The 27,848-nt window shown below is 41.2% G+C and overlaps 1 protein-coding gene across 1 annotated transcript in view; it reads left to right on the top strand.

Moving 5' to 3' along the window:
- The window catches only part of Nckap5 (NCK associated protein 5), a gene marked incomplete at its 5' end in the record, with an annotated part of 602,587 nt that overhangs the window by 21,932 nt on the left and 552,807 nt on the right, over window positions 1-27,848 (top strand). The window contains one exon of the mRNA XM_052201054.1: window positions 23,391-23,454. Within this exon, the coding sequence (XP_052057014.1) occupies window positions 23,391-23,454 (64 nt within the window). The remainder of the gene's footprint in view (window positions 1-23,390; window positions 23,455-27,848) is intronic.

Here is a 27,848-nt window from a genome sequence, read left to right as displayed (position 1 = left end):
GTTACCCAAGATTTCCTATGGAGGAGGTTGGTGGCACTGCCATATGCCATCTTGGGTCTGAGCCAGAGACACACACTGGAAGGCTTTTACATTCCAGCCGTCTCCTCCTGCCTGGCAAAAGAAAAAAAAAAAAGCACTTTTTGTATGTGGCCTAAGTGGGCAAGTTATTTGTACACAATGGGAAGTTGAAATTTCATTTCCACATGAAATTAGTGAATAATGCCTTTCAAAACTCGTTGGATAAGCATGCCCAAGACTCCGTCAGCATCCGAAGTCTGTTTAGGACGCCCACCATCTGGATGGAAATGGGATGAATCAGTTATCTGGCTACTTTGGTAGGGGGTGGGGGAATCAGAAGTGGGGTGTGGCCAAGGGGAAGTGTCTGGGTACTGTACTGAGATTTTGGCTATTTCATCAGGACTTTGATGCAAGCCAGGTTTGTGTCTGTCAGATTCCATGCTAATATGTACTGGCCTAATATGCTATACCACAAACAGATGCTCTTTGATCTCCTTATCTCTGGCCAACATGTATGCGCTTAATACTTTCATGCTACAGTTTTACCTTTACTGTTACTTTTCATACTAATTCCCAATACATCCCCATTCATAAGTATTGAATTTGGGGATCTCACAGAATAAATAGCTTATGCATGTGACTCTATCTGTAACTAGAGAGTATATAACTATGAGATTTCATTCTCAGTGCAGTGGGAATAAAATTTGTAATATTTTTCTAAAATTTGTATTATTTTAAGTTTTTATATTTATCTTCTTACCTTGCTTATGTACTGATACCTGGATTTGCAGTGATTTGGGGAAAAAAGATCTTACTTTATCATATAAGGTGGTAGCACCTTTTGATGAAGTAAGGCAGGATTATCTTTTGATAGAAGACATGGTTGATATACCTACATACAATAATTAAAGTTCAGATGTGGAAACCGGACCAACAGAAGCAAATGGAAACATCTCCCAGGTGAGTATGAATTTTTATTTGCAAACCTGGGACTTGTGCCAATAATCCATTATGCCTGATTTTGATCACTAAAAAAAATCAGATGTGACTGAAGCCTGGGGTTTTCTTTGAATAAAGATGAATAAGGTATGGTCAGGTCTGTTTAACATGCTTTGGAATTTAGCACATGAACAGAGTCTGAATGAAAGGTAGCAAGGGTGGAGAGAAATTAGTTAATAAGCTGCAAAGTGACTGGTTTGTTTGAAACCTTGGGGATATCAGAAAAATCAGAATCCAGCTGGCTCTCTGAGACCTTCCTTTCCCTGTAACGTGATTATCAGATAGAAGAGAGAACATAGGAAGAAATGAATTAGCAGAAAGAGTCTTAGAAACTCAGGAGTCTAGAACTGAGTGGTGTGCTGTTTTAGAGAGTATGTTTGTAAACCTGGGAACTGCGTTTCGCTGCTCTGCCGTTGCGTGCTCTTGGATATCCTCTTCATTCGCTGCTGTGAAGAGACCATCAGCTAGCGTTCATCAGTGTTTTGCAATCTGAGGCACTCATCCAACTGTGTTCATATTACTGGGATTTACCTTGTAACTATAGTGTAATCCATACGTGGTAGTTAACGTTGACGCAGCTGCTCATTAGAAATTCTTTTTCGGACTTTTAGGAGAGGTTATTTTGAATAGGACAAAGCATGATACATTGAATGGGCTTCAATAGGTGTGTTTGGCTGATTGATTGTTCAGATAGGAAAGACTGTGAGAATGATGTAATTTGTCTTAGTGCTCTTAAACTAATTTTTATTTCCAATTATGTGTTTATGAGCCAGTGTGATATTTTTACATGTATGTATTTATAGGGTTGTGCGATATTTTAATATTAACATAGTTATGGGGCAGGGTTATATTTTGATACATTCTCTGTACTTTGAGTTCATTGACTAGAAGTCTTAACTGCACAGGAGGCTGGGAAGTCAGAATCCAGCTGGCCCTCTGAGACCTTCCTTTCCCTGTAACGTGATTATCAAATAGAAGAGAGGACACAGGAAGAAATGAATTAGCAGAAAGAGTCTTAGAAACTCAGGATTGAATTTATCTTGGTCTGAAAGAGAGAACTTGGGTAAATCTCTACCAATTATAGATACGTGCATTTACATAAAATTTCAGTTCAGTATTATTATTATATGTATTATATATAACATAAAATGTCTGTTTTGCATTATGCACTCATATATATTCTATGTCTCATCTATGTCAACTATGCATGCACACCAAAAACTCTTGTGAATCAGGCTTGGGAATAAACTAATGTTTTCTGAAACTTTTTTGAGTGTAACTTACTTCCATATAGGTATATGTGTATATGTGCATGTGTGTGTTTAGGTGTATGTATGCATGAATATATGTATGTATATATATATATGCATATATATATATGGCATGCATGTGCATACACATGCATTCGCATACACACACACACACACACACACACACACACACACACACACACGAGACAGAGTCTCATTATAGCAGCTCAAGCTGGATTCGATTTCACCATGTAGCCCACTTAGCCTTGAACTTACTTTGTACCCCAAGCTAGCACCAAACTCATTTTTGTGCTTCAGAATCCTGGTTTCTGGGATTGCAAGTGTGCACCACCACACTGAAACCAAGACTCTTTTTTTTTTTTTTAAACAATTGATTTCCTTTCCTCACTTTTCTGTGATTTAAGGGTCTATTTCTCTTCTGGGGGGGGGCTTGTGTCCAGGGTCCTCATATATGCTGCGTCTCTATTTTCTAGTTGATTAATCAGCCTCACTCACGTGTAACTTCAGCTCTTGCAGGGGAACACAAGAGACCTTCCTTCAGGGTCATAGTAAGTTTATTCATGAATGCTCCTTTATATAAGGGATATCCTGACTGACTTCATTCTCCAAGGAGCTGTACTCCCAAGTGTCCACTAATGCCTCAGTCTGGCTTCTGGAGTTGCTGTTCCTTATCTCACCTTCTCTTCTCATTAGCTTTCTGTCCTCAGAAGCACAAAAGTAACACATTGTATTTAAGGGCACATGGTTAGACAGTAGGTACTTTTCCCAAATCTTCATCTCATTGGTTCTTGTGTGTGTTTGTGTATGCGTGGGTGTACCTGTATGTGTGTTATGTATGCTTGGGTGAATGTTTACATGTATTTAGGCATGAGGCAAGGTGTCCTGGTTCATTTTTGTCAACTTGTCACAAACTAGAGTTTTCTGGGAAGAGGAACCTCTATTGAGAAAAAACCCTCCATCATGTTAGCAAGTAGACAAGTCTATGGGGGGGGGGTATTTTCTTGATTATACATGGGAAAGGCCAGCCCACTGAGGGCAGTGTTACCACTGGACATGGTCCTGAGTTATATAAGAAAATAGGCTGAATAAACCAATAAATCACATTTCTACATGGCTTCTGCCTCACTTTCTGCCTCCAGGTTCCTTCCTCGGTTTCTATCAATGGATTGTGAACTGGACTATATAAACAAAATGCAAACTTTCTCACCAAGTACCTTTTGGTTCTGTTCTTTATGACAGCAATAGAAAACAACCTAACATGAAGGTATGCATGCTCATATATGCATACCATGTAGAGGCCTAACGTAAAGCCCATGTTATTCTGCTTAGACCATTGACCTGAAACTCATGAAGTAGGCCAGGCTGGCTGGCCAGTGATCCCTGGGAGGCTGCTATCTCCTGCTCAGTGTGGGGATTACAAGCTCATACACCTTTATCCTGGTTCTGGGGATTGAAGTCAAGTCCTCATGCTAGCAAGACAAGTACTCTGTTAACTACCTGTCTCTCAGTCCAACATGATTTTGGTCAGTTAGTAACTCAAGGACAAAGATAAAAGAAACAACAGGCATAAACCAGTCTATAGGATGAGTCCCTCTTCCTCCCATGAGAATTTGTAATTGTGTCATTATTATTTGAGGGTTTCTGTTTACTAGAGATGGATTGATAAAGGAAAGTCAAAAAGACTTTGAATGTTGAAATTGAGTCTCCTTTTATAGTGGTTGTCAAAGCAGCATTTTTAGGTTGTTTGTAAAATTTTATTCCTTGGCAATTAACCTCTCAATTGTTGTGTATTATGGCTGTTTATATGTGGTCTTACCTTCTAGGAATTGAAATTCAGAAAGGCTGTTCCAACCTATCTTTGACCTGTTTTTTGTTTGTTTGTTTGTATTTTTGTTGTTATTGTTTGCTTACTTTAATTTTACACATTAACCACCCCTCTCTGTGTGTGTATATTAGGGCAGGGGACCAGATCACTCTTCTACTCTTCCACCTTATTTATTGAGGCAGATATGTTTAACCAAAGCTAGAGGCTTCTAGTGAGGCTGGACTTCATAGTAAGTTCACTCATTGAATTTCTCCTCTTTGATTTCCAAGGCTGGAAATTATAGTTTGCCTATCTTGTCTACCTTGCATTTATGTGGATTCTGGGAATCTGAACTCCAGTCTTCTTACCCTGTCTTGGAGTTTTTTGATGCCCTGGTCTAGAGCATAACTAAATTAATACATGCAGAATTAATAGACATTATATAAACAGTAAGCTGTGCACAGGATTTTCAAATATCTTAATGTTTCCTTAAATTTTTAATCTAATATTTAAGGACTGTGACCTTTCAATTTCATATATCTTTTCACTTTTAAGTTCTAATATTTTTATAGAACAAAGTCAATGTGTATCTAGGGTCTTCATTCTGAACTTGTAAAATTTGAATTGAGCTGGTTCTAACCAAACTTTACTTTGTCACACATATAAAAATGTAGGTTTATTTATGCCTAAAAAATCACAGTTATGAGAAGGGTAAGTGGACAGGAATTTATTTGCAGTTGACACATGCTGCCAAGGGAAAATCAGTTTTCTCCAATGCACAGTCACTGTATGCCAACAGCCCTCTGGAGTGGACTCCATGTCCAGTTTTCTTTCTTTCCTTTTTCTTTTCTTCCTTCTTTTTGTGGACTTTTTGTTTGGATTTGTTTCATTTAAGCAATTTTTTTGTCTTATGAGTGTTTTGCTTGTTTGTGTGATTTTTATTTTCTCTTTTCTGTTTTTATTTCCTTTTTGAGAGAGATGGGGGTGAGGGAACATAATGCTGATTCAGAAGGGAGGTAGAAAGGCCTTGGGAGGAATTGAGGGAGAGGGAAAACATGACCATGAGCCCAAGGCTTTCTGTTCAGTAGAGTTGATATCATCTTCGGTGATGATCTGAAGTCCCTGTACTTTCCTGTGTGTCTGTGGCACTGGCTCCTGAACCCAGGCCTTGTATATGCTACCACTGAGCTGTATCCCATTCTAACACCCTTATGCCTTATGCTTGACAATAAATATCATCTTCATAATTATCACTTTTAATTTACTGTGTTAATTAGTACATTAAAATGAAATGCTACTTTTCTATTTGTCTCACATTATGGGCAATACATATTTTTCTCCTTATGCTTTCTCAGAAACATGTGGACAGTTCCTTTCAGGTTTAATAAAACTTGTGTTTTGTATTGTTCTGAGAATGTCATACCTGCGTATAGCATGTTTTGAACAATATATCACTATATTCCCTCCCCTCTAATTCCTTCCTTATTCCCCATACTGTTTTTCTATAAATTTCATGTGCTAAGTTTGAAATCCACCAACTTTAGTGCTGCCTTATTTACATGAGTATAGGTCTATCTACTAGAGCATATGTTGTCTATCAGGGCTCGTATCGCTGAAGGAAGGAAACCAGCTCTTACCCCTTTAGCATCCCTGAGTTGCCAATCCCTCCTCTGCAAGGGGTATAGCTTCGTTACTTCCTGCTGGGATTTTGACTGCCTTTCTCTTGTGCGGGCCATGTGCATGCTGTCACCATCCTTGTCAGTTTTTATTTCAGCAGCCTTGTCTTGTCTGGAAAGCAGTCTCCATGCGGTCATCCATTACCCCTAGCTCCTGCAATCTTTCCTCCACTCTTCCATGGTGATCCCCAATCTCAGGAGGAGGGCATGTATTAGTAGTTGTCCCATTTAGAGCTGTGCATTCAATGGTCTTTCATTTTATGATCTTTGAGCAGTTGTGGATCTCTGTATTAACTACCACCTACTGTAGACGGAAGCGTCTCTGATGAAGTTATTAGAGGCAGTAATCTAAATGTAGGGACCAGTTTAATACTGTGTCTATTTAGCAGAATAGTAGTATAGGTTTTCTCTTGGAATATATGACCTAGTCAATCCTGGATTTTGGTTATTAAACTACACTCTTATAGGCCCTAAAAACAACTGGTGGGGTGTAAACACTCAGGGCTCATAATCCACAATAGTTAAATTTGCTAGTCTCCTCAAATAACTTGACAAGCAATGAACCCTTGCTTCTAGGGAAATACAGTTAGACTCCTGTGGCATCTAGTCACAGTTTAATCAGCCAAATATTGGTCTTAAACCTGGTTTGAGTCTTTGTTTAAAGATGACTTAATATACACTCTTGACTTGTTAGCATTATGTCTGTACCAACAACACTGCAACCTAGATATGAGTATTGGAGCCATTGCAGTCAGTGATGTTACAGAAAGCATCTAAGTGCCAACAATACACAGTAGAGATCACATATATGTAATGTAATATGTATTATTGTAAATATTGTAAAACATACATAGACATTTACATAACTGGATTGCTTAAGAGACAGCTCTCAGCACAAATTCCTGTTGCTTCTGAGGGGTGGAGAGCATGCCCTTGTTTGACCTTTCACTTGGGAACATGTGGACAAGCCCTTCATATCTTCACTGTTCTCTCGGCGAGATTCCTGGGACACATGAAGATTAGTGATTTCGATGTTGCTCATTTCCTTCATCCAGCAGGTAGACCAATCAATAAACTCGGGCGGTGTGAATAATGAGGGCGGGCTAAATCACCGCTGAGACGGAAGGTGAAGCCCAGGTGATGTTGAGCTCAGAAAGGATCCATCAAGGACCTCATATACATCATGCCATGTGCCCTATAACTCTTGGCTGATGCCCCTAATTGTTGTTTGACCTTAAGGATGTTCCTCGATATCCATCTAAAAGCTTTAAGAAGCTTAATTGCTTACTGGGCATAAATATGTTCATGATACATTGGTTCTCTCCTTAACACTTGACCATTCTTCAAAAAGGCAGAGTTGGTCTTTTCAAACTTCCAGGGAAATACATGGAAAGTAAAATTGGATTTTGATTATTCTCTAGTCTACCTCTAGAATATGTTGCAGTTTCCTGTTATTATTTTTAAAATAAAAGCCATACTTTATTTTCATGTATGTATGATTTGCATATTAAAGTCACCCTGGCAGACAGGCTCATTGACTAACCCCTTCTAGTGTCTGTCGCCAACAGTCAATGGAATTAAAGTGAGCCCCAACTGTCACATGATTTACTCCAAGGAGTAAACCATGCTTGCTTCTTTTGGAAGGCACAAACAGTTGTGCTGCCACCATACGCAGAAGGTTAAATTCACATATCCACCAGGAAAAAGTGTCAGTACCTGTCAATTGATGATTGGTGATTATATCTGTTCACAGGTGGCCTGCCTTGCCACAGTGTCTCCACAGTCTTAAAATGATTGCAGGCTCCAAAATGTGTCTACTGCAAAGTACAGTTTGCATGAAGAGCCAACAACTTGTTATATTCCAGAGACGTGGCCTCTGTACCCTCGTGCATAGATGTGTGTCACTGAGGCTGCTTGAAAGGGACCTCTGCTTATTCAACGTTTAGGGGAAGAATTAGTGGAGCTTTAAGAAGACAATGTCAGTCACAGTACAGAGGCTTATGGCTGCTGCACAACTGTAGCATACTAAGGTTCCAGATGCCTACCAAGTTCTTTTTATTATTATTATTATTATTTTCTATATTCTTTGTTTACATTCCAAATGATTTTCCCTTTCCTGGTTCCCCCCTCCCCATAAGTCCCATAAGCCCTCTTCCCTCCGCCTGTTCCCCAATCAACCCCCTCCCACTTCTCTGTCTTGGTACTCCCCTACAATGCTGCATCAAGCCTTTCCAGGACCAGGGACCTCTCCTTCCTTCTTCTTGGGAATGATTTGATATGTGAACTGTGTGTTGGGTATTCAGAGCTTCTGGGCTAATATCCACTTATTAGTGACTGCATTCCATGTGTGTTCTTTTGTGAATGAGTTACCTCACTTAGTATGATATTTTTCAGATCCAATCATTTGCCTAAGAATTTCATGAATTCATTGGTTTTTAATTGCTGAGTAGTAGTATTCCATTGTGTAAATACACCACATTTTCTGTATCCATTCCTCCATTGAGGGACATCTGGGTTCTTTCCAGCTTCTGGCTATTATAAATAAGACTGCTATAAACATAGTGGAGCATGTGTCCTTATTGAATGTGGGGAATCCTCTGGGTATATGCCCAAGAATGGTATAGCAGGTCCTCCAGAAGTTTCATGCCCAGTTTTCTGAGGAACCTCTCAGGGAGGTCTGTGAAGTACCTTGTACTTGATAAATAAAATCCTTCGAGGTTCAGAGCAGTTTATGCCACATATCTAAACTAAGGAGAGAGGAAACATCTGTATCCAACAGTTTGAAGGTTTTCACAAATCAGTCATGCATGCATATACATCAACAATTACAACCTCAAAAAGCAAAAGTAGAGATGCTAGCCAGAATGTGAAAATAACTTTGTTTATAGAGGTGGCATTATGAACACTTCAACCAACTGAGCATTGGTCATATGGGTCAAGGGAGGCTTTTATAAAGTCTAGCTTTTGATTGGCAGGGGCTCTGAGTCCAAGACTGTGGGTTTTCACAATCTTGTGTCTGCTCTATTGATTTGCAATAGGTCAGTGACTGTCATGTTGCGAGAAGGATTATAAAGAATTATATTGCCACCCATCCCTGTCCTTCCCTCCAGCCTTCCTCTCTGTCACATTCCTTCCACCCCAGCCACACGTTGGCTCAGGCTGAGTTTCACAGTGTGCCAGGTTTCCCTAGCAAGCGGCTGCTAGCCTTGCTTGGATTCAAGTAACAGAAAGCACGAGGCAGTTGAATAGATTTTTGTGCCGCTGCTTCTGTCAGTGCTTATCATGTTCTCCAACTGCTTTGTAATTGTTATTGCTTTGAAGATGCCTTTCTTTCTCATCCCTGCACTCTGATTATACAGAAGACTTTTTCTTCTTCCTTTTTTTTTCTATTGAGGTATATTCTTATCAGGATGTTTTCTTCCATTTCATAAATAATGGTATTATTAGACACAAGACAAAGCTCTCCCGGCCTGAGCCAAAAGAAACAATACAATGGGCATGGGCAGGGGTGGGGTAGTCTGGGGGTATGAGCAGCACTCGCAGCTATCTCGGTTTCCTTTCTGGCCTTTAATCAATGCTTGTATTCTCTTCCAACTTTCTTATCTATCTTTTGTGGGCCCTGTTGGTGAGTTTCCTTCCTTTCTTCCCTTTCTTTCAGTGACAGTGGTTCTGGTCCTTTAATTTGTCAAGGTGTCACACTCTGAACAGGCTGACTATATTGAGGGTGGAGACACTGTCCATGTGCCCAAGTATTGTGGGATTTTCTTTTCCTTGTAGTCTAATGGTGGCATTACTTGCCTTTTGGGTTTTGGTTCTTGGCTGTGCTTTAGTTCTTAACATTGTCAAAAAATGTTTGGTTTTGTTTTTGTGTTCTCCATATGGGTTAGACACCTAGCCAAAGTCTTAAGTGGTCCCTTCCCTTAATGGAAATCCTATGCATGTACAGCAGATCTGATAATTCTGTCCATCATTGTGGCGTCTTATTGTTGGAGGGTTCTTATATACAGCAATATGCAGGAGCAGATTCCTTTAAGGTGTGGAAATTCCTCCCAGGGGCAGACCCAGGGGCCTTTTTTAATCTGCGATGGCAGAAGCTTCATTTGGACCACAGTTTCCTTACCATCTAGAAGAAAACACATCTTTACTTTATGCATGTAGTTATGGGAGGTGATTTCATATGAAAGCTTGAGAAAGGTCAGGAATGTTTCCATGCTGAGAAACATAGAGCAAAAAGGAAATTCCTGAGTCTCCCCAGTACCTGGTAAAGAGGCAGATTTATATATCATTAAAATAATGAGCTCAGGGAATAATGTATTTTAAAGTTGCACTTTATATTTTTATGTGTGTGTGTATGCACGCATGCATCTGGATACCTGTAGAGGCCAGAGAAGAGTGTCATATCCCCTGGTACAAACTGTTTTAAATCACTGACATATGTCCTCTGGAAAAGAAGTGACAACCATTAACTACCAAGGCATCTCTTCAGTGCCAGATTCTAGTTTCATTAGCTACCTGTTTAAGTCAGAGGCCATGGGGACCCTTAGTTTGTTCATTTCTTCCTGAAGACCATCCCTGTCTTTGGGGTGTTGTCATTGTTGTAGGATATGATAATCCTTGTCATCATGGCTGCTTGAAAAAAGGATGAGTTATTTATACCACAAGTAAAAGCCAAGTAAATCTAAATCTCAAAGTATTTTTGTTGATAGGCATTTTCACACATGTATATAGTACAGTCTGGCTCCTGTCCCCAGCCCTCTTTTAGTTCCTTACCATGCCTGCCACTGTTTCTTCTCTATGAATAGCATCACTGTATTCATGGCTTTGGGATTTTTGTGGATCCCACGGCGTTTAACGGAAGGTTGTATGTATAACCATGGGTTTGGAATTATCCAATAGGCCCTGGGAGGCTCTCCAGTGGATACACAACTGGATCCTATGCCTTCCCTACTAGCAGGATGCATTAGATGTTAGCAGTTCAGCAGTTGGAGGAGGTAACAGTTAATGGGGAAGGCACTTATGAGGGCCTTTCTATGTACTGCTGAACAGTCGCTGAGTAAGGCTTTTCCATGGAAGGAATAACTTGGCGTCTGTTTATATATACTGTTTATATACTTTAGATAAGACTTGCTTCTGGCATAACCCACCATTCCTGCTTCAGAAAGAATTTTTAATGAAGCCCAAATTACCCTTCTGATTTTTGCAAATGGACAAGGATGCAACCCATTGAAGTGTCAACTACTATGAGATGAGTTTATGGATCAGTTATTTAACGTGCTGATTGATGGTTTCTTATATTTCTGTACACTTTTCTTCAAACATCAATTATCTCTAGAAACAGAATGGATTTAACCCTGTATGATGATTCCTGCCTGATCTGTTGTTTTCTATTGTAATCACTCATGGTTTGATCATCAAGATGTTTATTCTCTTTGCTAGTTTATTTTTTTCATCTTTAAGTATTGGAATCAGTGCGTAAGATGCTTTTAGATCTTTATTCTGGTATCATTATTTCCTAAGCTTGTTTTTAGGTGACCCACAATATCCTTTTTTTGAGGTTCAGGGTTCTCAGCATCTATCTATTACAGTAGGGCCACGTGGTAGTCCAGAGTCCACTAAAGGCAAGTATGCAGAACACATGTTCGCTAGATGATGCAGTGTGAAAACTGACACATTAGCAAATGGGCTACATGAGACCTTGACTCAAAAGAAAACAAAAATCTTCTCTAATTATTGACACACATCTAGGCCTAGTGAAGATCATTTCATCACAAAGAGTACACTAATAAAGAAAGGTACCTGCACCCTAGTAACCAACACACCCACATGCACAGAAATTACCTCTAGGCTAAACAGTTGAGAGACAAGAAGTCATCTACTTAAACTCCTCAGCATCTACAAATGCCTCCAGAAATCACACACATGTAGTCACAAGCCATCCTTACTTCAGAAAACCAAATCTGTATGCCCCTAGCAAAGGGAGAACGGATATTGTATTTTATCAGGTACCAGAGCTTATAGAATTCTTAGTAAAACCAACTGACAGACTGTGGAGGTAGAGATACTTGATTCTTAAGCATCAGTGCCTGACTTCAATCCCCAGGAGCTGTGTAAAGAGCCAGTGTGCTGGTGTGCCACTGTAATCCAACTCTGGACAGGCAGATAGATGAGTTCATTGAACATACTTGCTAACTATTAGGCAAGTTCTCAGTCAATTAGAGACCTTATCTCAAACAAAACCTGGTAAGGCCCTAGAGAGTAACCTCTGCATGTAGTCAACCACCCCTCAGCAGATGTTCTAGGTGTCTCCAGGGTTAAGATTATATGCACATGTAGAGATTTAGCCATGGTGTTGTTTGGCTTACCATAGTTACCTTTAGTTTCTTTAAAAAGCACTGCCTAAATAAATAAAGAAACTTATTGTGTTATTTAGACTAAGAAACACATAGCTTTCAAATAATTATGATTGTGTTGTCACATGTAACTAGTTGGCTTTAGCATACTGCAACTCTTGATTAAGAAGTAGACTAGATTTTTCTAAAAGTAATTGCCTTCTTCTGATCAGGAGTCAATACTCCCTTATAGAAAATATGTTGTACTTTGCATAGAATGCCTGTCAACTGAACCGAACACCTTATGTGTGTCCAGGTGGAGTGTCCTTTGCCAAAAATGCTTGGGTAGAAGATATTTCAGACATTGACATTTTCAGATTTCTGGAGATTTCCCACAGACTTTAGCATTTAACAGCCTCTGACCTGAAGTATTCCCAACTCAGAAGGTGGGGTGTTTTGTTTAGGGTGGTTTATCTTATATTCAGAGAGATGGGTCCCATACAAATGCACATAGTGAGTAGATTTCTGCCCGAAGTGCATTAGCTTGCTTGGGCTGTCCTAACATGGTGCGTTAAATAAGAAACCTTAAACAACAGAAAGGGATTGCCTTTCAATTCCACAGCCTTGAAAGCCAAGATCAAGACTGGGCTGGATGAACTCATGCCAAGTGCTTTTGGGATGTGTTCTGTGCCACTTGCTGGGTTCCTGAGTTCATTGGTAATCTCTGCTTTCAGAGGCTTGCAGAAGCACCACCTCAGGGCATGCACACTTAGCATGCCACTTTTCCTAAGAGTGAGTGTGTGAGGAGGTGATGAAATACCCCTGTTGTGTAAGGCCTGAATCCTTGATTAAGATTCATTCTAAAGACTGTTTTAATACGGTCTGCTCAGTAGACCTTCATTCCCTGTCTTTTAATAGATCAACTATGAAGTCTTAGGTTAAGACTTCAAATGAGAATTGTTACTTCGGTTGGAATGTTTCAGTCCATGACACTGACTGTACATGGACACAGTGTACTTTTCTGGGACAGAAAGCATTCAGTGTACTTTTTGTCTTCATTGAATCTTCCTCAAAGTAGAGCAGGGTATCTCCATCTCAGTAGGCGGTATACTCAAGCAGTGAATTCACAGTATTCCCAGTCTTGCCTAAACATGACCATTTCGCTGAGAATTCACTCTGAGGCCATGGCTCACTGTGCTGGAGAAGGGAACTTTGTGTGCTGACTCTTGTTACTGTCCATCAGAATTTCAGTCAATGTCTTGAAGCCTTTTCATTTCAAAACTCACAAGCCTCCTTGTCCTGAGGCGACACAGATGGTTTGAGTCTTTTCATAGACACCATCTCAGGGCCTTCAATCAAAACAGAGCCAGAATGAAATTTCAAGGCTATTGATAGTTGAAAGCCATGGCGAACTCAATTAGTTGTCACATAAGGGCTGTTTTCATGTGTGAGGAGACACCATGTGTTTTCCTGAAGAAGTCCTATTCTTTATTCAGCTACATACAACCCATCAATCTGCACATCATCAGAACTGAGGGGAGATGACTGGACATCATGGGACACAGCTTTATTAGCTCTATTTGATTTCTTTTGAGTAGAATTTCAATATTAAAAAGAAATAAGACTGGAGAATATAGGGAATTTCAAGGTTTTTTAAAAAATATTTAAAACATGAAGATTCTTGTCTACAAACAGCATTTTTCTGAAGTAAAAGTTAATTGAAGAAATTAACTGGTTCTCCAGTGTTTCATAAACTCATATATTTCAGGGGTCTTTATTTGAAGTCATTGGCTAGAGTTTGCTCTCCAGGGAGATCAGTTAGGAAGAGTGACCTGTATCTCCAAGTGTGTGGTGGTTTGCTCTTGCTTGGAGTTTTCACACTCATTGGTAAGAGATTTGCATAGGGAGAGAAGAGACTGGTATTACACTTGTTCATTGTTGTGTTACATACAGGAGGCCCCATTAAAGTTATCAAATACTGCAGCATAAAAAAGCACATGTTATTCTAGGGAAAGATATTAGATACACATGAAAAGAAAAGGAGAAAATGCAGAGGGAAAAATGAACCGCATCTTTAAAGAGTGGCCATCAAGCCTGCTGGTGCTGTCGAGGATGGACAGTGCTCTTCTTGTGTGCTCACGTTGGCACAATTGTGGAGCTTTGAGGCATAGGGTGCAGGTGTGTGTGTGTGTGTGTGTGTGTGGTGTTCCTGTGTCAGGTGCGCACATGGAGACATAAGAATGTGTGTGGCCTCTTGGGGGAAGCCCAGATGTCAACAGTCAATATTATGCATATTCTTGGATCACATTTTAGCCCCCCCTTTCTTTTTGAAACAGGCTCTCTCCCTGAACCTGCAGCTCTTTGATTTGGCTAGACTTACTAGCGTGAGGTTCAGGCATCCTCCTGTCTCCACCCTACCCTTCCACAGTAGTAGGATTAAAGGCAGCTTTTATGTAGGTGTTGTGCCATGCACACTTAAATCATGTAGTCCTAACCTTCTAGCGTCACATAGCCTTTTAGGGAGGAGATAAGTAGAGAGTGCTGATATCATAGATGAGTCAGTGGAGAGCTAGGTGAATGAGCTAATCAAGGGAAGTACACGTGTTTCTTGCATTTGAGTTCTAGGAAATCTAAGAACAGTTTTGAGAATGACTATATGGGATAAGGAGTTTTGTGTGTGTGTGTGTGTGTGTGTGTACATAGAAGCTAGAGGGGCTATCATTTCTCATGCATTATCTATCTTGTCTTTTATTTTTTTAGTGGTCTCTTTTTACCTTGCAGCTTGTAGTTTGCTTTGCTGGCTGGCGAGTGAGTTCCAGGTCTCTACTTATCTCTGTGTCTCCAGAGCTAGTGTTTAGAAGTATAGGTTGCCATGCCTGTTTTTGTTTAGGTGGGTTCTGGAGATCAAACTCAGGCCCTCGCCCAGGCCAAACGAGCTATCTGACCAGCTCCAAAGAGCTCTTACCAAATTAGTTACCCTTAAAAGGCAAGCTGCTAAATTATATATTCCTGTTTTTTTTTTGTTTTAATGTATTTATGCATTCCAACACAGAAAACTCTTTGGGAGGAAACATCTCTTGATTTGGGAGGAATGGCAGCTACAACTTTACTAGCAAACATAATGCCATTAGATTCTTGTTTGCTCCTGAAATCAGTGTGTTGAAATCAACCTGTTGAGTTACTCAGTGCCTGGTACACAATGCTTGTAAAAGCCTACAGACTTTTAGTAATTCTTAGCTTACTGACTTTTACATAGCATAAATGTAAACAGGCTCTCCCAGCTTGGAATGAAAGAGTGATTTATGCTGCTTGTAAGAATTTAGGATGTAAAAAATGAAAAAGTAGGTGGAGAGTTCTCTTTAGTCTGTGCTGTGCCTTCTAAAGTTTGTTTGAAATCCGTCCTCTCTTGCCATATCTGAGAGATGCATAATGAGGTGGAGCACTGGGGAAAGGCTAATTAATTTAGCCTTGATTCAGGGAAAGCAGCCACTGGTCTTCCCATCTGCGCTAGCGACAGGTGCGCCTGCCTCTTGGCATTGTCCTGCCCTCTGCAGCGGGTAACTCCCCGGGATGTCTGTGTGTGAAGATAATGGTCCTTGGACTCCTCCGGAGAGCAAACCTGTCCTCTCTGCACACATACCAGATCGCCACCGGGCTCCTATTCTTGGGTCTTCTATTCTTGGGACTCTGCTAGAAGCAGGACTGGCTGATGATGAATTGAACTGCTTTCCCCCCACCCCCAAGATTTTAGAGCATAACACCCTGCCTCAAGGCACAGATGAAAACAGTCATCTATCTAATTTCCCTCTAGGCATTTGGCAGGATCTTCATGGGGGAAATTAGGAAGAAGTGTCGATTGAAACAAAGCCACGACTGAGCATGTGTGCATGTGTGGAATAGGATTTGCATTTTTCTTCTACACTACCGGGTACATTGGCACTTGGAATATGGTTGTACTGGTGGTAGTAGTGGTAGTGATGTGTATGCCTCTGTGTGTGTGTGTGTATGTGTGTGTCTGTGTGTCTGTGTGTCTGTCACAGGTCAACCTCGGGTGTTTTTCCACCTTGTTTTTGTGGGAGTGGGGGTGGCTTTCTCACTGACCTGGAATTCCTGAAGTGATCTAGACCAGTGATCCATATCCAAGCACAGGGTTTACAAATGCATACCACTATATTTAGCTCTAGTGGTATCTGGGTTTGAACTCAGAGCCTCAGACGTATGTAGCAAGCACTTTATCAACTGAGCCATCTTCCCAGCCTTAGTGTCTTCTTGATATTATCTATTAAGTATTTCTGTGTGGCTCCTGTTAAACTGCTCTAGAATGCATAGCATCCTTGGGGATGCCTGCTCATTCCCACGGAGGCAGTGCTCACAGGAGAGGTTGATTATGAAGGTGCTGATGCTAAGGAGTTTGATTTTAGATTAATGTACATTCATTGGTAGTTCATGTTTTGGACAAGATGGGATTTAAACAGCTAAGAAAAGGGGTATGAGACTATTTTTTCAGCCTGTGTGAACCTCATACTTGCCTTGCAAGTGTAAAGACCTGAGTTCAGATCCGAGAAGCCAGGTACAAGTACTGTGTACTTGTAATATCAACTCATAGTGCGTTGGGTCAGTGGTCATTCGCAATCCTAATGTACTTGGTAAATCTTCAGCTTCGGCTAGAGACCATATCTCAAAGAGTAGGATACCACTCTTGGATTATTGGGTGTCTTGCTGGAAAGACCATTGTTTTGTGGGCTGCACAAGACTACTGGTTGCTTCTTCCCCTTGGCATCTTGTGAAACAATTGGGGTACTATGAGAACTAGTTCTCAATGAGAAGGATTCCAAGTAAGTTCCAGCTCAGTTCCTCAAATTCCTCCGTCTGAAGAATGTGGTGTCTTCAGCAGGAGAATTCTTACCTTCAAGTCCTGGGAAGCAACCTACGGCTATAGGAATAGGCTCTATTGTTTTGGGGAGTTTCTTCCTCCCCCAAGCCTTGTTCAGTCCATGTAGCACAGGAGGAGTTGGTTGGTGTTAAGGAAAGGGTAGAAATAATGTCAACAGAGTAATCATGTATGAAGAAGGAAATGGAAGAGTAAGTTATATGATATCTGAAGAGTGATATCTGAGGTTGACCTCTATATTCCAAATGTTCAAGAAGAGGTAAACATACTGAATACACACACACACACACACACACACACACACACACACACAAAGAGAGAGAGAGACAGACAGAGACAGAGAGACAGAAAAGCAGAAACAGAGATAGACAGCCAGACTGAATACTGAATGCACACACATACACATACACACACACACACTAAATACACACACATTCACATTGAATACATGCAGACACACATTGAATATGCACATATACACTAATATATACACATTCATGCCCACACTTTCACAGGTTCACATGCTCAATCATACCAGTTACATGCACACAAAGATGCATATATACAGGCATATGTAATGATTTTAATTAAATGTGTGTATAACTATATCTATATATCTATTCTATGAATTTAGCAAAAAAGTAATAATGCTCATGTTTAAGCTTTTGGCTAGGGAGAGACAAGGCCTTTGTCCTGCACGCACACGCATTACATGATTTCATATGGCTCATGGGCATTACTTCATGCTAGCGGTGTTCAGAAGGCCTTGGGGCTCTTTGACCATTCTGAGGATATATGGGGTTAAACTTTTTATGTAACAATGCAGTAGTAGTGTTTACCAGTTTTGTTCTGTTATGGTAGTGGCCTGTCAGAGGCTACCCCCATGTGACATCACGACATTACAGAAGCAAAAATGGGAGCCTAGGATTCCTGCCCCATTATCTAAGCATGAACATTATTTGCTAAAGGATAAAACTGTGCTACTTTATTTTTTGTTTGAAAAATCGCTCTTTATTGGTACTAGAGAGGGGGCTGATGGCTTGAACTTGTGCTGCTTTTGCAGAGCTCCTGAGTCCAGCTCCTAGCACTCACCTGTCACTCCAGCTCTAGGGAACTTGACACCTCTGGTTTATGTCAATATCCACATGTACATCTACATACGCACAAACAGACATTCACATAAAAACAAGCCTTAAAATACCTTTGCATACATCTATCAATTATATGTATGTCTATACTATAATGCAACTATATTTTTTATTGATTTAGTTTGAGACAGAGTCTCAGTATCCATTCTTCCTGCTCAGTAGGTGTAGGAGTTGTGGGCCCCTCTTAGAGATGCTAATGACTAGTAAATTGTTTATAGAAAATTCTGGAATTGACGCTGGTGCACCAGAAGGCCCTGTGGAACCCCAAGTCTGTTCCCTACTCTTCACCCACTGAACACAATCCCCTATTTCTGGGCAGCTTCTCTTTGGGAAGTGTTTTCTCAACACAGGAGCCTTTCAGGTATTTTCAAATGTTTGCAAATGTCCGTGGTTTCATTGTGGGTGGGAGTGTGCGTTCTCGCCTGGGCTTTCTTGCAGATCTACCAGTGGTGTTCCCAAGACCCGTGAGTCACATTACAGGAGAATTCATTCTCCTCTATTATTGTCTTGGGTTGGAGCCAGAGGAAGATGTTGGGTACCCTCCTCTATTACTGTCTTTCTCTTGTCACATAGGGTCTTTCAGTGAACCGAGAGCCAGTTTGGTGACCCTCCAGCCCCACCAATCCTCTCATCTCTACTCCCCCCCCCCCCAGCACTGTGGTGACAGACACATGTGTGGCCGTGCCTGGATTTTATACAGATGTTACAGATTGGAACATGGGTCCTCTTGGTTGCATAGCAAGCACTCATCCCCACTGTAACATCTCCCCAGGGGTTATATTAAAGGACTTTAGCAACCTAAGACTAATTCTCCATTTGGGTTTAAAGTATGTTATGAAGAGAGGATCTGTTTCTTCCTGAGTTACACATTCCATTTCGCTGCACTGCAAGGGAAGTGGGTGTCTGTCTGATTTGTTGTGTATTTTTGATATTGTGCTTTGTCCCTGTTCTGGAGATAAGGATCCGTGGCTTTTGATCACATATCCCCAGGCGTCAGTTTTGTAATCATAAACTTAGTACCAGCATCATAATGAGCTCCCTACTTTGCAGCAGAACAAAACAGAGACGTGCCATGCAATTGCAGTTGTCTCTTGTCAGCAGGAGAACTAAACCCTTCAGACGGGAGCGTGCATGTGCATTTGCTGTGGGGAGCTTCAAAGGCAAGCATTTTTTCTTTCTTTATTATTATGTATCATTTTTTTTTAAACACAAAACTGTTTGTAAGAACCTTCAATTAGCCTGAAAAAGAAGCTGGTCCCAACTGACTTCACAGCCGTTTTGCAACTACAGTTTGGAAGGCATCGCATGCCAGGATGTGTAGGGCAAACTAGCTTACTGGTGAAAGCTGCCGGACTGTGTTGCTCGTTCCTGACTGAGTCTATTGCTCAATCCCACAAACGCCGCTGTGTGGGAAGAGGGAAGCCACAGCACTGATGCCGCCCCCTCTTCTGCTGCCTGATCCCTTTCTGTGTTGTCACCCTGACACTGTTTCATGGAGAGAACAGGATTTGGTGTTCCTGCAGCTGCCATCTCTTTGGTGCTTCTCCTTCTACTCTTTCATTAAGTTCTAAATTCACGTATTAATTAATTAAAATAGCACTAATCAAGGCAGAATCTGAGTTCTCGCTGTGCCTGTCTGGAGTAACTTTCCTTTTCTCATGTCTGGAATAACTCTTCTCCTTGAGTTGATATTTGCCTACACATTGAGTCCCAACCTCTGATTTCAGCAATGCTTGCTCTAACATGTGAGTGCTTCCACGTACCTGCAAACACATAGGTCATTTTGATGCAGCCCCCCTTCTTTTATGTATTTACTTAGGAACAGAAAGGGATGTCCCCTGTCCTGTTCTATTACTGTCTGCCTTAGTCTTTTGAGGCAGGGTTTGTCACTGGACTTGGATCTAGGATGGGAACCAGCAAGCCCCAGGGGCCTTCCTGCCTCTGTCCCCTGTGGACCTGGCATTTCAGACCTGTGTATAACACTGCTAGAGATTTGAACTCAGGTCCTCATGCTTGCCAGGCAAGTGCCTAACCATAGAGCCATCTCTCCAGCCCTAAGTCACTGGTCCCTTCCTTGGGGACATTATTCTGGATTGGATTCCTAGAATCTGACTGTCTGAGGCTTCTTCTTCTTCTTTTTTTCCTTTTCTATATTCTTTGTTTACATTCCAAATGATTTCCCCTTTCCCAGTTCCCCCTCCCGATAAGTCCCATAACCCCTCTTCCCTCTGCCCTTTCCCCAATTAACCCCCTTCCACTTCTCTGTCCTGGCAATCCCCTACAATACTGCATCAAGCCGTTCCAGAACCAGAGCCCTCTCCTTCCTTCTTCTTGGGAATCATTTGATATGTGAGTTGTGTCTTGGGTATTCAGAGCTTCTGGGCTAATATCTACTTATCAGTGACTGCATTCCATGTGTGTTCTTTTGTGATTGGGTTACCTCACTTAGTATGATATTTTCCAGTTCCAACCATTTGCCTAAGAGTTTCATGAATTTATTGTTTTTAATTGCTGAGTAATATTCCATTGTGTAAATATACCACATTTTTTTGTATCCATTCTTCCATTGAGGGACATCTGGGTTCTTTTCAGCTTCTGGCTATTATAAATAAGGCTGCTATGAACATAGTGAAGCATGTGTCCTTATTGCATGCTGGGGAATCCTGTGGGTATATGCCCAGGAGTGGTATAACAGGATTCTTTGGAAGTGTCATGCCCAGTTTTCTGAGGAACTGCCAGACTGATTTCCAGAGTGGTTGTACCAGCTTGCTATCCCACCAGCAGTGGAGGAGTGTTCCTCTTTCTCCACATCCTCCAATACCTGCTGTCTCCTGAGTTTTTTTTTTTAAAGATTTATTTATTTAATGTATATGAGTACACCATTTCTGTCTTCAGACACACCAGAAGAGGGCACCAGACACCATTACAGATGGTTGTGAGCCACCAGGTGGTTGCTGGGAATTGAATTCAGGACCTCTGGAAGAGCAGTTGGTTCTCTTAACCGCTGAGCCATCTCTCCTGCCCGTCTCCTGATTTTTTAATCTTAGCAATTCTGACTGGTATGAGGTGAAATCTTAGGGTTGTTTTGATTTGCATAAGTAACGTTTTAATCGATTCTTTAAGCAGTTCACATGTGTACTCAATGTAGTTTGTCATATTCACTCTCCAATTCCTCCCCAAACTTTTCCCAGGTCTATTCCCTGACCAGCTCCTGTTTCCCCATTTTGACTCCTTTCTAAAGTTAGTACAGCTGTCAGACTTCATCAGAGAAGTGTCTTGATGCAGGAATTGCTGGTCAGTGCAGAAATTCAAACTGGTCCTAGCACAGAGAGTATCAGTGTGGTTTTTAGCTACAGTGGGGCCTCTCTCTCTCCCTCCTTCCCTCTCTTTCCCTCTATCCCTCCTTCTCTCTCTCCCTTCCTTCTCCCTTCTTCTTTTGCACACACCCCCTGTCTTTGTCACACATACACCTTCTCTAACACATACATGTTCTCTCTCTGTTTTTCTGTCCTGTTGCCTGAGATCATTGTAGAAGAGGGGAAAGAAAATTATAATAGTCAGGGGCCATGGAGGGCCATAGCAAATGGGGTTTTCTGGGTAAGAACTACACACCATAACCCAGTTAATATTGCAGCATGCTGGAGGGAGGTGATGCTGTAGAGTTATTGATCTTGGATGGTTTCTGGGGCCCATGGCACCACCCCTGCCTGTCCCCATGTGTTGTGGAATTCCAATTCAGATCCTCATGCTTGCAAGGCAAGCACTTCATTGACCTAATTAGCCTAGAAAGTTTGTTTGGTTTCTTTGGTGTTGATGGTCAGATGTCTCACGGTCATTGCAGGCAGGAACCTGGGTATGGGGCAGCCTGTCATGCCCTGCGAGTGATGGCAGCTGCAGTGGAATAGGGATGAAGGGCCATCCAAACACTTCATCTCTCTAGGAGGAGAGGGATTTGACGGTAGTCATCACTGAGAATAGGAGCTGCGATGGGGGCTGCGCAGATGCTGCTAATCACCTCTCTGTCATCTGTTCACTCTCTCAAAAACTGAAAAGCTGTTCAAAATGCATTTATTATCGTAAGCATTCTTAACATTTTAGTGAGTATTCTATATATTGGAAATGTAATTAGTTATGAAGAATATGAACTAAATCCCATTATGAAGTATGAACACTAAACCTGATTCAGCATGTATTCATTTGTTGTGTGTGTATGTTTACCTGGAAGCCAGAAACTGACTTTCAGGGGTCATTTCTCCCTTTCCAAAGGTGGCTTCCACAGGTTACAAATCAATCTCAGGGCCTCAGGTTTTTAAAGCACCTTTACCTTTAGGGCTATTTCACTGACTCATGATTTGGATTTAAAATCTTTATTTAAAAAATTTCTTAAACCTTGAAAAATAATATGCACAGTCTTTAGTTTAGACTTTGATGTAAGGAAACCTAACATCTGATCCTGTCATATCGCAGCTCAGAGCTCAGTGGTTCACTTAGGCATGTTCAACTCCAGTTTCCTCTTCTCTATGTATGATATATAATATATAACATACAATCTATATTCTTTATTGTTTTGTTTTGTTTTGTTTTTCGAGACAGTATTTCTCTGTGTAGCCCTGGCTGTCCTGGAACTCACCATGTAGACCAGGCTGGCCTTGAACTCAGAAATCTGCCTGCCTCTGTCTCCCAATTGTTGGGATTACAGGTGTGCGCCACCACGCCCGGCTACAATATATATTCTAATAAAATAACACACACACACACACACACACACACACACACACATATATTCTATATATAATGAGCAATTCTCAAACATATAACAGAACAGGCAACATTTCAAGAATGGTGTAGAGTTATGTTTTGTTTGCTTTTAAAATTCAGTTTGCTTATGTAGGGAAAAGAGCAAACAATTAAAAATCTATAAGCAAAGTCAATACTGAAGTACTAATGAAACAGCCTCAGCAACGTAAGTGACAAAGGATATGCAAATGAGGTTAGTGGAACACTGCATAACCTAGCATCCAGTATGTATTCCTCTATTACGAATTCCAAAACAAAGGAGTCAGTGCTGAGATGCTGGACATGGACAATGCCCCAGAGACCGATTACTTTAAATATTTAATACTAAGTATGGTGGAGGGAAGGAGGGAAGGAAAGGACTCAGCTCCTTTGGAGACTTCAAAATAATACTTCCCAGCCATTTGGGGGAATCTCAGCCCTGAAACAGTCACCTGATCGCCTGCTTTTGCCTCTACAGGGAGAAGCTGGCTGTGGCCAGGCTGCAGAGAGAAGTTGCCCAAAGGACAAGCCAAGGGGCCATGGTGAGTTTGGCCTCCTCCCTTCCTGTGATTCTCCTGTGTCCTGAGAGCTCTGGCTCCAAAACCATTCATGTCGAAGCCAGATATTTGCTTGGAGCCCTCTCCGTGATCATACCTTTGTAAAGGAAGTATCTATTTCAGTTTTGATAGGTTTGCCACGGAAGGCAGACCCAAAGTCCAGGTTTGAAAGAATACTCAAATATTCACAGGGTGGAGGGCTCTACTTTGAGAATCTGGATTGGATGGTCAGGCCAAGTCTGTAACGAACAAATTTAGATTTTTACATGAGGACAACTGAATATAACTCAAATCTCTGTTATTCAAAGGTAAACAAAATGCATTACAGCAAGAACTCCTTGGTGTTTCCTAATGGGATTGCTCTTTATTCTCTCCCTTCCCAGTGTCTACAAGGTATTTCACCCTGTCCTTTCCAGCTTGACTTCTTAGGGAAACTGATGTTTCCTTGTATTTATGAATGGTATCCCCCAAAAATCAATATGTAATTTTTTGGTCCATCTAAACCTCATTTTATAGACCATTTTCTTTGTCCGAGTATCCGATGGGGTGCCACTGTAACATCCGAGGTGACTGGGTGCCCAAGAATCCTGTGTGTGTGTGTGTGTGTGTGTGTGTGTGAATTAACTGCTGTTGTGATGTCTGAGAAGAAGCTAGAACACCAATCTTACTTTGCCCCTCTTCTGCAAGACAGTGGCAGGTATGCGAATTTTCAGCAGAAGATTCTATTCTCTATGAAAAGGTAGTGGGGTGTTTGCAGCCCCCCCCAAATGCTGCTTGCATTTGATTTCCATGAGAGCTATGTTCATCCACCAAGAAGAGGAAAAAGTCCATTAGAGTCACTGGCCCCTTGTTTCTCTTAATGGAGAATGTAAGAGGCCAGGAATACAGGCTACATGCTGAATGTATCTGAAGTTATCAGGGGACCAGAAGCATGCTGACATTGTTTTGGAAAGGCAAATTACACAGTTGTGCTAGGTATCAAAACATAAGAGAGATTCGGCAAATGTTCAAACAATTTGAAGCAGCCACACAGAAGTAGCTTTGGCAAGCTTAGGAGAGCAAGTTGGAAAACCATAAAAGACTGAGTGGTAAGCTAGGCCTTCTGTAGCTGGACAGCTTACTGCTGTGTAGACAGCCCTGGAGGGCTGAGAGCAAGCTCTGCTGTCATTTCTCACCTTGTGTTGTGAGACAGGGTGGGTTACTGGCCTGGGGCTCACAGAGTAGGCTGTGCTGGCCAATCAGCAAGCTCCAGGGACCTGCCTGTCCCGCCTCCCAAGCTCTGGGCTTATAAACACAACCCACTGTGTCTGAGTTTCTAGATGGATTCTGGGATAGAACTTTCTGCTAGGTCCTCATGACTGCATAGCAAGCATTAACCCTTGACTTACTCTTAGTTCAAGAGATTTTTCATTTGTAATAAACTCTTCATTTTGGAATATCATTAGATCTACCCAAACGGCATACCTGAAGGCCTTCATCCACCTCCCCTTCATATCAACATCTTGTATGGTTATGGTACAATCACCCTAACAGAGAGATCAATTTTGTTGGTTTACTGTATATTAAATCCTAGACTTTACTAAGCTATCACCATGACCTATCTGGGATCTACAATCCAATGTAGGACTCTACACTTCATGGAGAAAGGTTTCCTTTTAATAACAGAAGTGAACCCATGTGTGCAGTTTGAACTATACACATACATGGAATGTGAACCCCAGCTTGGCTGCTCTGGATTTGTATCACAGTAGCTATTGTTTACTGTATCCAAGGTAACAGTTTGATCAAAGATTTTTTTTTTGTTCCAGTAAGGAAGGTTTTGGGAGACTAACTTTCAGTATTTTAGATACTTTATATTTTTTTCTAGTTGCTCAGGGAAACACACTTCATTGGTTTGCAGTTCCCTTTAGTTATTTTCCCCAGTTTGTCTTCCATCTGACAGATTATTTAACCTATGTTTTACTCTGCTGGTTCACTGTATCCTGCCTTTGAGTCCTGAGTGCACCTCAATTTTTACTAATATATAAAGAGGATCCACCTGAACAGTAGAAAGACACCATTTTTATTATCTAGTAGACTAATTCAGTTTCAATTAGACATGTTTTGGTGTAAGGTAAGAATCCCATATATATATGCATATATATATACACATATGTATATCATATATACATGTATGTACATATATATGTACATACATATGCATGCACACACATGCACACACACACAATTGTTAGCTAATTTCCCAACACCATTCACCAAACACAGAAATCTTGAGTATGACCTTTGTTATCTTCCACTGTTCCCATCAAACCAGGTCATTGATAGGATTACTTATACATTGCCACTGAAAACCTTATGTATAAGTTCCTCCTATATCAAGGAAATAATAATTACTTGTTAAGATATTTATTTATTTTATTTTATGTGTATGAGTTCTTTGCTCATATGTATGTATATATGTATTATATGTAAGGATGTATGTATGTACATGTGTACCACATGTATGCCTGGAATCTGGGACGGTCAGAAGAGGGGGATTAGATCCTTATTGTCCATCATTAAGGTACTAGGAACTGAATCCTAGGACTTTTGTAAGAATAACAAGTATTCCTAACCAAAGAGCCATCTTTCCAGCCCTGGAAACTCACCCTAAGAAAGAGTACTTGGTGTGGGAGAAGAAGAGCACTTATTATTCACTTCTGTAGAGAATGTCGGTTGGTTCAGCCACTATCCCAGTCATGTGGAAGGTCCTCAAGGGACTGATACTACACTTGCCCAGCCTCCCGCTCTTGGCCATCTAAAGGACTCTTAAGTCAACACACTGCATGGACATCTAGGCTTATTGCTGCATTGTTCACAATTACGGAGCAATGGCATGGGTCTAGGTGTCCATCAGCGGCTGAACAGATGAAGAAGACGTGCTCCAGACACATAATGTCCTCTCAGGTGTGGTGGGAAATGAAATCAGGACGTTTGCAGGGAGACTGATACAACTGGAAATCATTATAATCCAGATGCATAATAAATAACATTTTATTTTACACGCAGAACCTACATTTAAAGGTGTGTGTGTGTGTGTGTGTGTGTGTGTGTGTGTGTGTGTGTGTGTGTGTTATGAAACTGGAAATGAGATCATGATGGGGGAGAGAAGAGAGCTGATAGGGCAGGGGAATGAAGCCATGTGGTAAGAACGTAGAAGGATGTATGATCTCAGGAAGAGAGGGAGGGAGGGAGCCAGCCAGAGTGGGGTACGGGCATGGGGGAGGGTGGCCGGGAAAGGAAATGAAGGAGAGATAATGACGTAGTATGGAAAGGCTGGAGCTCTCCCACTCCCCCAGTTGTGAAAGAGCCATAAAGCATTGATAAAGAGTATAAGGGGCTAGCGAGGTAGCTCGTTTATTAAATTGCTGCATGCAAGCTGAAGGACATGGGCTCGATCCTCAAAACCCACATAAAATGCTGGCTGTGTGTGTGCATGCCAGTAATTGAAACTCTGAGGAGGTGGAGACAGTAGGATTGTTGAGGTACAGGAACAGCCATTCTAACCCATGTGACCAATTCAGGTTCAAAAGAGTCTGTGTCAAAAACAGGTGGCAATCTCAAGAGGGCTTAGCAGATGAAGATGCTTACCACCAATTGTGACAACCTCAGTTTGTCCCCAGAGCCCACACTGTATATGGAGATCATGGACTCCTCCACCGTGCCCTCTGACCTCCAAATATGCACTGTAGCATCCATTGCATCAGTCATAAATGTGGTCATGGAAAGTTCTGCTGACTGATCTCTTGCCAACATTGAAGACGGTTGCCATTGTAGCTGTTGCAGTTCATGTGATAGGGGCTCTCTGTGATTTGCCTCTCCTTTCCTTTCTGATAAAGATGTTGCCCACTTACAATCCACTTGATAAGCACTTACACATCTGGTAGATTGTTTTGCCTATTTAAGGAGTGATAGCTTTTTTCCCCTCTTTGTCCAGTTGTATATATTGATTTTTTTCAGTACATGTCTCACCATACAATCCAGTTTCCCTCCACTCTTTCCTGCACCTACTCCATTTATAGAATGGTGCATGTAGATGACTGCAAACATTTAAATTTTGAATTAAAATAAAAAATTTGAATTTTTTATTTAATATCAGTAGTTTCTGTACTTGAAGGACTTTTGCCTATTTTCTATTTATATGTTTTATGTTTGTCTTCTACTCTGCATGGAAAGGGGTGTGCTTAGGTCAGTGATCCAAGGGTGCTTAAATGTGGTCTGTGATAAGTGTGACAGGTTGACATTCACTTTAAATAGTATGGATACTCACATGTGACAGCTAAACAATGGTCTTCCTTTGAATTTCCATGGCATAATTTGCTGAAAACCATTTCTCTCTA

This window comes from Apodemus sylvaticus, chromosome 12 (genome assembly GCF_947179515.1).
Source record: "Apodemus sylvaticus chromosome 12, mApoSyl1.1, whole genome shotgun sequence".
In the NCBI taxonomy this organism is placed as follows: domain Eukaryota; kingdom Metazoa; phylum Chordata; class Mammalia; order Rodentia; family Muridae; genus Apodemus; species Apodemus sylvaticus.
Note: the sequence above shows the minus strand (reverse complement) of the source record. Positions and strands in the feature narration are given on the sequence as shown.